Source organism: Seriola lalandi, unplaced genomic scaffold, assembly GCF_002814215.2.
Source record: "Seriola lalandi dorsalis isolate HSWRI2012SDOR001 ecotype SW California unplaced genomic scaffold, Sedor1 jcf7180002054698, whole genome shotgun sequence".
In the NCBI taxonomy this organism is placed as follows: Eukaryota; Metazoa; Chordata; class Actinopteri; order Carangiformes; family Carangidae; genus Seriola; species Seriola lalandi.
In genome coordinates this window covers 2,600-13,818 of record NW_019525251.1, presented here as the reverse complement: position 1 = coordinate 13,818, position 11,219 = coordinate 2,600, and the positions used below count along the sequence as shown (strand labels likewise).

The 11,219-nt window shown below is 39.2% G+C and overlaps 1 protein-coding gene and 2 non-coding genes across 4 annotated transcripts; 1 reads left to right on the top strand and 2 right to left on the bottom strand.

Moving 5' to 3' along the window:
• Positions 1-128: 128 nt before the first annotated feature.
• On the bottom strand, positions 129-201 carry trnav-cac (transfer RNA valine (anticodon CAC)). Its single transcript has one exon. It is a non-coding gene; the product is annotated as a tRNA-Val (tRNA).
• A 446-nt stretch (positions 202-647) lies between these two features.
• Positions 648-720, bottom strand: trnav-aac (transfer RNA valine (anticodon AAC)). The gene has a single exon. It is a non-coding gene; the product is annotated as a tRNA-Val (tRNA).
• Positions 721-1,467: 747 nt separating this feature from the next.
• ncf1 (neutrophil cytosolic factor 1) lies at positions 1,468-10,154 on the top strand. Of its 2 annotated transcripts, none has more exons than XM_023424044.2 (11): positions 1,468-1,572; positions 3,000-3,080; positions 3,199-3,274; positions 4,847-5,012; positions 5,134-5,192; positions 5,314-5,436; positions 6,173-6,280; positions 6,361-6,478; positions 7,393-7,503; positions 8,588-8,763; positions 8,869-10,154. In XM_023424044.2, exons 2-11 carry the CDS (start codon positions 3,012-3,014, stop codon positions 9,030-9,032), a joined length of 1,170 nt encoding a protein of 389 aa, XP_023279812.1. In that variant the 5' UTR covers positions 1,468-1,572; positions 3,000-3,011; the 3' UTR covers positions 9,033-10,154. The 2 variants fall into 2 exon arrangements, with proteins under 2 accessions (XP_023279812.1, XP_023279811.1); XM_023424043.2 differs by lacking the exon at positions 1,468-1,572 and adding an exon at positions 2,742-2,857.
• The last annotated feature ends 1,065 nt before the right edge of the window (positions 10,155-11,219 follow it).

Genomic DNA, 11,219 nt, shown 5'->3' with positions numbered 1-11,219 from the left:
AGGCGAACGTGATAACCACTACACTACGGAAACTACACATTTCAGGCGGTCGGGGAAATAGACGGAACCTTGTTGAGCGATATTAGTAATTAATAAAGAATTGAATTAGCACGGTCGACAAAACCTATTGTTTCCGCCCGGTTTCGAACCGGGGACCTTTCGCGTGTGAGGCGAACGTGATAACCACTACACTACGGAAACTGTGCTAATCGAAATGATGACGTAATGTTTTTACAAATTCAATGAAAGTGAGCGAACCATCTGCTTCTTAGTCGACTTCTGTACTGCTGTTTGCCTCAGAGCCGAGCTGCCTGTACCTGTCCACTTCTGTTATTGTTCTCCACGGAAGAGGTAAGCGACGTCATTGTGTGTGTTAAGCTACATTTTTAGCTCAATTGCTAGCTTGAATGTACCATGTAGTAAACTAATACATTGTGTATTACTCCATCTCTCAACATTAATGTTTCAACATGTTTTCATGTTCATTTCTTGGTACATGTAATTAATTAAATTAGTCTTGTTGATGCTATATTATATATATATATATATACAAGTCAAGTGTATTTTTGTTAAAATGTGAAGTTTTCTGCCCCAACGAAGTATCGGAAATCCCATAATCACCGTCTACTTCTCATTTCTAGCAATAATGTTTCCGCCCGGTCTCGAACCGGGGACCTTTCGCGTGTTAGGCGAACGTGATAACCACTACACTACGGAAACTGTTACAACACAAACATGACGTAATCGTTTTTAAACCTTTTTAAATGTCTGTTGCACATACAAATTTGAGAAAACATGTCGAGCTTTGTAACGTTTGTTTAATTCCAGATAAATCTTTAAACAGAGTTTGTAGTAGCTAGAATTTTATTTAATACACACACCAGGCAACACGTGCGTGTGGTTTTGGATGTAGAAATAGGAGCTGTGAGTCATTTGCTGCTGTCAGTGACAGTAATCTGTATGTCCAGTCATCTGCTTTCTCCAAAAATAAACACCTTCACTGCAAAAACATCGCACATAGGCTACTGCAGATTTTTACATCTAGTATTTAATCAGCTCTTCAGTTACTTCAAAATCACTTATACTATATATACTATATAATACTTTCAAATAAAAAATCCAATCCGTCACTCATCAGCGTTGGTGGTGTTTAATAGAAACACATAAATAAATCTAAATGCATCACATGCCTCCTGTCTGAGGAAGTATCACACATGGGTTTGCTTGTGTTTCTTTTCATGCTGTTTTTGTTCCTCCTTGCACAAGTTTTAGGAAATTACAAGTTTAGCTGAAAGCCCCTCTGAAAGCCCACGAGTGACACAATAAATCAGTTGCTAGAGAGATGTAGAAAATAATGTATGTTTTCATGTCTGTCAGTGTGAACAGGCCACATGAATTCATCCGGTTGATTCCCCTTTTGGTCAGTTGTGAAACCGCTCAGAGGGAAATTCTTCACTTGTAATATTTCTCCAGTTCTGACCATTTTATTTATTTATTTATTTATTTTTCGTTTATTTTCAGGAAGGAAAAACCATTAAGGAGAAATGTCACCCTGGAAAAAGCTGAACGCAGGTGATGAAAAACAATCTGCAGGTTTATTATGACTTGTACACTGCATTCATCATTTTACACAAACACTTCTTCTTCTCTGACAATTTGTTGTCTCTAGTTTCATTGTTTACTCAATCGACTAATTGATTAGATGATTGACGGAAGAATAGTTTGTAACAATTTAGGTAATGGAGTGACTGTTAAAGTCTTTTTTTCAATATCAGTTGATAATTAAAGAAAATGTCTGTCAGACAAACACACAGAATAATTCAAAACTATTTGACCAACACAACTTTTATCAACAAATGAGCTCAATATCATAAACAGTGAAATATGAAGTAGTAGAAATCATTTTTCTGGTTTCTGGTTTTGAACTTCTCTCCACTATCTCTTTTATAAATTTGCCTCATTCTTGACTTTTATATACGTTTATATATCAAATATCAAATGTTTTTGTAGACTATATTATTGGATTATTATATAATCACTGATTTTTTTTTATGGTTAAGCAGAATTTTAATGTTTATTATTTTTTATATACTGCTGGGTAGTTTAATCTACATATTAAATAAACAAATTTTATGTTTTATATAGAATATTAATCTTCAAACAACCCATATAAACTACTTATACATAAAATATAACTATTAGAACTTATTATCTAATCTTGTTTAACGCCCTCTGTTGCTGACTGGAATATTACTAGCTCTAGGAAAACCACAAGTACTGACAGTACTTCTAAGTTTACCGCAGTTAAAGTACCTCTTCTCTCACTGCTAACACCACCATCACTAAGCAGTGCTAATAAAGCAGTAATACTACAGCTGATACATCTGTTTTAAGTAATACTACTACAAACACGACATACTTACTACTTACACCGTATAACACTGGTTCTCTGGGACCTCCAGGGGCCCTGGGCAAAAAGGGGATTCATTTATTTTCACTATAATATCATCTATAAGTAAAACAATGACAGAATGTTTTACTATTTTGGTTTCAAAAACTTTATTTGTATGATTATTATTATGGTTATTATTATAACAGTTGACAGTACTTCCTATTTTCTTTTTCTCTGTAAATAAACGTAAAGAGGAACTAATTCTTGTGGTAGATTCATGGTACTGTACCCACCCACACAGAGAGAGAGAGAGAGGGAGAGAGAGAGTATATAAGCCTCTGGGCTGCTGCCTGACTCCCTCAGTTGGACTCTGTCTGTCCTCTGTATCTCAGCATGGAGCAGATCTACGTCAGACATGTGGAGCTGCTGGGCTTCGAGAAACGAGAAGTCCCGAGTCAGCACTACGTAAGGCTCGAAGCACTCGCTCTGCAAACGGCTCCGTCAGCTTCAGATCCTCGTCACAGCTTCACAATGGCCGAAGCTGAAGTCGAGGATCTGTTGCTGGGAAACGCTCGGTCTCACCCTGCTGCTCTGTCTCTGTGTGCAGGTCTACCTGCTGATGGTGAAATGGAGCGACCTCTCCGAGAAGCTCATCTACAGGACGTACCCTGAGATCCACACCTTTCACGTGAGTTCCTCTGCACTACAAAATAAAAGCTCTGCTCCTCCTGTGAAAGAAGTAAAACTAAACAAGTAAAACTAAAATAAAATGCAGCTTTTTTGTTTTGTTTTTATTTTGGTGACAGAAATCGTTGAAGGAGATGTTTCCCATCGAGTCTGGTCAAATAGAAAAGAGGGACAGGATCATTCCTTCATTACCAGGTAAAAAAGAAAACAGGTGGGATTTTATACATCCTGGTTCTGTTGGTTGTCTTTCTGCTCAGTAAGTTAGTAAGTTACAGTCACAGACTGGTGTTAAAAAGACGATGCAGACATGAGTGACCTTTTTAAAGTCAGTGATCATCCTGTCAGGTAAAGTTCCTCTGTGTGCTGTGATGCTCAGGAAACACCTGTGTTTGTCAGACACACGTGGGCAGGTCTGCTTCTCGTTTCTCTGTCTGTTGAAGCGAACGGTTGAAATCACTACGTCAAAGCTCAACTCACAACCAGAGATCAAACAAGTCACCACCAGAAACAAAGAACGAGGAAATGGCACAAAATTAATTATCAACTAGTTTGATAATTGAGTAAAAAGTAAATTTTTAAGCTAAAATACAAAAAAAATAAAAATAAATCAGATTCTCAAAGGTGATTATTTGTTATTTATAATAATATGATGTAAACTCATTTTTGACTGTTGGTCAGATTAAAAAAAAAATATGTTGAATACAATTTTCTGACGTTTTATTCACTGAACAATCAATCGATTATGTAAGAAAACAGCTGTAAGATTTGCTTGAACATTGTTTGAGTTTTCTTCCAGCTTCAGGTGAAACCATTTCTTCCTTTCATTTTTCACAGTCAGCCAGGTGTCGTGAGCGTTTAGCAGGTCTGTGTTTTCCACCCGGTCGTTTTCTGTTCCTGTTCACGACCTAGTTTTCATGAAAACAGAACTCAAACTTTACACATTTTCCTTATGAAACCTTCGTTACAAAACACATGTAGCAACGCGGAGAAGGAGAAGCAGCAGCCAAACCTCAGAGCTGATGCAACAGCAGCGTTTGCCGACACACAGTTCCACATCTCCGTCTCCTGACCTTCACATATGGACACTGGAAAAGAGCAACCACTGAGATCCTCAATAAGTTAATCATTTAGCATGATTAGACAAATAAAAGACAAAAAACTGCTTCCAAATAAGTGGATGCATTTGATTAAATGGAAGAAACCAGATGTTTAATGAGCATAACTTTACAGATTTCACAGTAAAACAAACAGTGTTTTGACAATATTCATACAAAGTGAATGAAAACAGTTGAATATTGATCACTGATAACTTTGACCTGCAATTCAATTTTTCATATTTTAGGTACTGTGATATCGTTTGGATTCTGTTAATAAGATTTTTATATTTTTACTACAAGAGACTTTTAATGACGTTCATGAGAAAGAGAATCAGATCAAGTCGTTGTGACTCAGCTCAGAGGGAGATGTAAAACTACACTGAGAAGATATTTTCTTATGGATCCACACTTCAAATGAAACACAGGAGAGGAACATCTAATAACCTTATAATAATAATATAATAATCTTTCTCCTTTTTTACCTTTGATGTCATGGAAGAAACTAAAACTTCTTGTTCACACAATAATTTTTTTTTAAATATTTGTGTTTTTCATTCATTTGACTGACTTATGTTTGATTTAAGGAGCGTTAATACATCAAATGATGCTCTATTACACTACTGTGTCTTTTACCGTGATGTGTGTTCACGTTGACTTTGTGCGTCGCCAGCGCCGCGGTGGGTCGACAGCCAGAAGTCGACAGAGACGAGACAGAGCACCTTGGCCGACTACTGCCACTCGCTCATCAACCTGCCGCCTCACATCTCCCGCTGCAAACACCTCACCGCCTTCTTCAAGGTCCGACCTGAGGACGAAAACCCAGGAGCCACAAGCACGTCAGTATCACACACACACACACACACACACACACACACACACACACACTTCCACTACAGCTGCTGTGTTGAACTGGACAGGACGGAGTGATGCTGAGAAAAATTTTCATTTCCTCCTCAGACTGAAAAAAAACAAGACATCTGCAGGGTCCAAGGAGTTGGCCCAAGGAAACGTGGCCGGTAAGAGACATTTAAAACTGGATTATCCCACTACACGGGATCATTTCCACTGGGAGCGAGGCGGACATTTTGAAAAAGTAAACGATGACATTAAAAGAGATGATGATGTTTCACCTGTCAGAGATCTCGGGTCCCATCATACTGGACACCTACAGAGTGATTGCAGACTTCACCAAGACGTCCAAACACGAGATCAACCTGCACACCGACGACCTGGTGGAGATCGTGGAGAAAAATCAGAACGGTGAGAGAAGAGATAAATGTTTAAACAACAACCTTATTTTAAAAGCTCCTCCAGTGTAAAGGTCTGTGTCCATGTGTAGTGTGATTATAGATCAGCTCTAGCTTCTATATTAATACTGTGAAAGTATCAAAGCCTCAGTCCGCAGAGAAATGCACACAGCCTGTATTCAGAAACTGAGCCTTAAAACCAGCCGTCAGGACTTCTGGAACTTTGTGATGTCACAACAAAGCAGTCACCAAGCCCCGCCCACCTGGACCCACCATCCAAACCTTGCAGGATTTGGTTTCTCTGAGTGAAATCTGCTATATTTTTATTGGATCACTCAGAAAACAGTCAGCCAATCAGAAGAGAGGCTCAGAGCCTCCTCTCTTCTGATTGGCTCACCACTTCAAGTAAAACACAGAAGAAGAGGAAGTTATGGAGCTTCAAATTCAATCTGACCGTGGTGTGGGGTTTTTACAGACTCCTCCTGCTGTAGTTTGGCAGGTAGAGCAGATTCACCATCACAGGGTCAGAGGTTTGATCCCCAGCTCCTGTCAAACATGTTGAAGTGTCTTTGAGCAAAACACTAATCTAAAGTCAGCACTAAAGATAATTATCTTAATATCTATCTATCTATCTATCTTCTGTACCTGATCTCCTTTCACCTTGTCTGATGTAGTTTTAGTTTTTACTTGCACTGGAGCTTTAGTGTTGTCCTGGTTTTGAGCCGCTGTGGTTCTGGTCTCGTGTTCAGGTTGGTGGTTCTGCCAGTGCGAGTCTAAACGAGGCTGGGTTCCCGCGTCCTACCTGGAGCCTCTGGACAAACCGGAGGAGCCCGAGGACGCTGAGCCAGACTACGAAGGTAAGATAGTGTCGTGTTGTGTTCAGGTTAGTCCTTCCTGTGTGGGTGTGTTTATAACAGCGCTCTCTGTTTCCCTGCAGGAGAGCTGTACGTCACCGCCAACGCCTACAAGGCCGAGCAGGAGGACGAGATCTCTCTGGAGCTGGGTGAAACCATCGAGGTCATTCACAAGCTGCTGGACGGCTGGTGGGTCGTAAGGTATGATGACACACACACACACACACACACACACACACATATATATATAAGCTCCATATTTTCTTCTTCTTCTGTGTTTTATTTAAAGTGTTGATCCATCAGAAGATATAAAAACCATCTCAGTGTAGTTTTACATCTCTTCTCTCGGGCTTCTCTCTGCAGCTCTAGTAACAACAGGTCAGTCAGCCAATCAGAAGAGAGGAGGTTCTGAGCCTCTCTTCTGATTGGCTGACTGCTTTGTTGTGACATCACAAAGTTCCAGAAGTCCTGACGGCTGGTTTTAAGGCTCAGTTTCTGAATACAGGCTGTGTGCATTTCTCTGTGGACTGAGGCTTTGATACTTTCACAGTATTAATATAGAACCTAGACCTGATCTATAATCTATAATCACACTACACATGGACACAGACCTTTACACTGTAGGAGCTTTAAAGTTTTCTCTCCTCCTTCACCTTTCTCCTTCTTTCTCCTTTGTTGACTCCTACTGGACGTTTCTAGTTGTTGCTCATAAGTTTTCAGAATAAATAAACATCTGTAGAGCTGCAGCAGCGCAGTCATTCGCCCCAACACATATCTGTTTATTTGTATATGAAGCAGGAAGTGAAATCTGATCACAAGTGGTTTTTAAAGCCAGGTGTGAACTGACGTACCAGGTGACGTGAAATGATCGTCACAGACTTTAGGATTCATCCTCTGGAGACCATGAATGTTTGAACCAAATCCAGTCGATTCTTGTCAAGATCTTTGACTCTGGATCAAAGTGTTGGACACTGACATCTGTAAATCCACATTACTGAAGTTCATGAGAATTAATTCCTGCATTTGCACCTTTTTACATGTTTTACTCGGTACCTACAAGTTCCTGTGAATATTTACAATTAATTTGAACTTCCTGTTGATGCTGCTTTGTGCAGGAAAGGAGAAGAAACCGGTCATTTCCCCTCCATGTACCTGCAGAAGGCCGGGAAGAAAGAGAGGGAGGCGGGCAGGACGAACCTGCAGGGACAGAAACCTCCACCTCGCAGGTTCGTCAGAGACAGTGGATTCATATGTTTTCTGTCACACACTTTACGGCTGCAAATATATGATTTACAGCCCAATTTTACATCTATAATAATCTAAAGGAGATAGATTTCCACTTTAAATGTGATATAAAACGAATTAAAATAAATTACACATACATACTAGTCCGGTTAGAACTGTTCAGGAGAACTAAATCCTGTAGAGCATTTTTGAGAGAGGACGTTTTTTGTTAATTGTTAACTGTAATGAGCGAACACGGGGAGAGTCCGAGATGTGCAGGTTTGCACGTAGTTCCTCTGTTGCCACTCTGGTGTTTTATTGTGTCACTGCAGACGAAGAGGAAGTGTGTGGTCATGCACTCTCTCACTCTGTTACACCACAGCTTGTGATTTCATGTCTCTTTGCTGCAACTGAAACACACTAATTTATATCTGCAGTTTTATAAACATGCTGGGTTTAATTAGAACGAAAGCACAAGTGTTTATTATGGATTAAACACCGTCTTTCTACCAAATGAGTTTCCAGTATTAATTTGAATCCGTTTCACAGGAGTCAGACAGTTTTTAGTTTAAACTAATGTAAATAACACAGTTAATCCTGCTGTTGTTGTAATGTGCTTCTCTTCATTCAGCAGGAAGTCACTCCTAGCTGGACAAACATTCTCAGAGTGAGGACATGTCTGTCCTAGTTTAAGGACAAGGAGTTTCATCATCTTCAGTAACTTAGTGAATGAATCTGGTGAACTTTGATCTTTAGGCACCAAAATCTAATCAGTTCATCTTTGAGTCCAAGTGAAGGTTTTTGCCAAATTTGAAGAAATTCCTTCAAGGTGTTTCTGAGATATTGTGTCCACGAGAATGGGACGGACGTATAGACAACCTGAAAACAACATGGCTGCTGCTCTCGCCGGTGTGGAGGAATATAAATTAAATAGTTCAGACTGATGAAAACACATGGTTCATAGAGACAGGGAAAATTCAGGAAGCAGTGAAGAATTGGGTCGGTCTCTGCAACAATAGATCAAACTTTTATTGGCCACAACCTCGACTCACCGTTACAGCTCTGTGTGTCCTGCTTCCGTCTTAGATCCACCATCAGGAACGCCAAGAGTATCCACAACAGGTCTCGCCGGCGGCTCAGCCAGGACGTCTACCGCCGGAACAGCCGTCGGTACCTGGAGCAGAAGGGCGGCCGCCTCGCTCAGGTGCAAAGGGACTCCAAGAACGCCGCAAAGTCACCGCTGAGGGAGAGGAAGAACCAGGGTAACGAAAACCTGCCGTAACATATTCTCATATTCACATTTAGTTTGATCAAACGGAGTTTAAAGGGTATACGTACAACCTGATCGTTTTATTTCTAACCCGCAGACAACATCCCCGAGATGTCCGGCTCCAGCTCGGAGAGCGAGGTGAAGAGGGAGGCTCCGGTCATCCCTCCGCGGCCGAGCGCAGAGCTCATCCTGGAACGCTGCACCGACAACACCCGCAAGAAAGTCAGCGTCCACAAGTCACGCTCAAGCTCCGCCAGCTAGCCCGGCATATTCAACGCACCTCGTAAAGTCGCAGCCTTCTGAGAGCTTTAATACAGGAAATAAAACAAGGCTGATATTATTCTATATTTTACTTATTATTATCAAATCCCATAAAAAGACCAAAACCAATAATGTGTTAGTCCGTCTCTGGACACCTCCGTCCCCTCTGTGGACAGACAAAACAAGAAACTAGAGCAGTAGTTTGGGGACTATTTTGAGCGGCGGATTAATCCACATTTGGAGCTGTAGTGAGTATTTGTGGCAGCAGGACAGTGTGTGTGTGTCTGTGTGTGTGTGTGTGTGTGTGTGTGTGTTTGTGGGGGGGGGGACTGAGTCAAAATAAACTACAGTGGGTTCATATGATGAAGGAACATGTGACCCAGTGACACAGTGTGACTCACTGATGTGTTTTTAATGGATCATTAAAAATGGACATCCGGCTTTGTTAAACACACAGAACTTATTGTTTTCTTTTTTTCATGGGATTTGTTGACCAGAAGAAAAAGATAGAGAATATCAACAGAGTTATTCTTTGAGGTAGGTTTTCTATAATCCATCACATGGTGGTCAAATCAAGAATAACACTGTGGTGCAGCGCGGTAAACACGCCACGAAAAAGGTGCAAATCTTCTACAAAGAAAAACATCAGCCATTAGATTAACCACGTCACAGTGTGGATGTTTGATGTCACGATCATTATTTTAGGCCCCTTATCTTGTGACAGTAGTTTTTAACTTTTAACTAACCTAAATAACATTTGAGATAACTAATATTTTAATGCCGAAATCTTCAATAAAATTTGAATTAATCTGAAGACAACACATTGCTGACAGAAATGTGAATTAGTTACAGTTTCCTGTGTTTTACTCTGGACTTGTTTTGCTTTGTTCTGATGCATTGAGCTCTACTTTGCTGTTACAGTAGCTGCTACTGTCCAAGTTCACATTCGCACTGTGAGAGAAAGAAGCTACCACAAAGAGAGGAAATAGTTGTACTGAAAAAAAAAAAAAAAACTAAATTTTCTGTTTATTACTTCTGTGTGGAAGATTTATTTCCAAGAGCTTTGTTTTTATTTATTTGCTTGATAAATGTATTCATTAATAAAACAAAATGTTAAGCTTTTCTATCTGAATTATTTAATTAATTAATGTTTCTAGGGCGGTAACATTATAGATGAGTCTGCCGATTAGTATCTCAATTAACTGAGAAATTAATTGATGAACAGGTTAGTCTATTAAATGACAGAAAAAAAATTAAGGAATTAAAGGAAGAGAAAGACAAAATGAAAAAAAAATAAAAATAGTTGCTGATTCATTTTCTGTGGGTCAATTCACCTTTAAATGTTCCATTGAATTACTCTCAAGCTATTAGCAGTGTCTCCTCTTCCTCTGAAAGGATTATATTAAAGATTTCAGTTTAAAAAATAACTGTGACTTTTACTAGTTAAAATGACTTAGACTCTTCTGGCCTTCCTGGCTGCCGTAGATGTGACCAGAACACTTACCTGAACAGTGGACAAAGGTTTCCAGGTTTTGTGGGACAAACGATGGAAGTAGGTTACAGAGAATGTAGGTCTGTCTTTAAAAAGCATCGACGTCAACAAACCTGCAGCGCAGTTAGAAATGAGGCTGAGGACAAAAAGTTGATTTTAACATCAGACCAGTTGCAGTTCTCACCTCTGATTGGCTGTTTGCAAAATGCCAAAACACAAATAATCTTTTTTACATATATCTATATGATTTCTGCCTCCACCCCAGGACTGCAATTAGTGACTATTTTTGTTATTGATAAATTAATTTATTGTTTTTTCAATAGAGCCCAAGTTGAGGTATTTAAATGTGTTATTTTGTCAAACAAAAGTTTTAACTTAACAAACATTTCCTAGTTCCAGCTTCTTAAAATGTATGCACCTTTGTCATATGTGACAGTAAACTGAATATCTTTCTTTTTTTTTGGTATTTTTGACATTTTATAGTCTAATTGAGAAAATAATCACCAGATAAATCAAAATTGGTAACAATAATTAGTTGCAGCCTCAAAAGAAATAAATTATGAATTAGTTACAAATAATTATATAGGCATTTTGAAATAATTATATTTATATATTTCCAATTAATTGCCAACATTTACGTATTTATTATGATGTCTATATGCATTTAATAATAAAAAATGTTAGCAAAAAAACAA

What these genes read in the sequence shown, in the direction of transcription:
- ncf1 (XM_023424043.2), top strand. Translation starts at nt 2,786, where the DNA reads ATGGAGCAGATCTACGTCAGACATGTGGAGCTGCTGGGCTTCGAGAAA. An exon ending in GATCATTCCTTCATTACCAG is followed by an intron (nt 3,275 to 4,846) that starts GTAAAAAAGAAA and finishes GTGCGTCGCCAG; the next exon opens with CGCCGCGGTGGGTCGACAGC. An exon ending in GAGGGAGAGGAAGAACCAGG is followed by an intron (nt 8,764 to 8,868) that starts GTAACGAAAACC and finishes TCTAACCCGCAG; the next exon opens with ACAACATCCCCGAGATGTCC.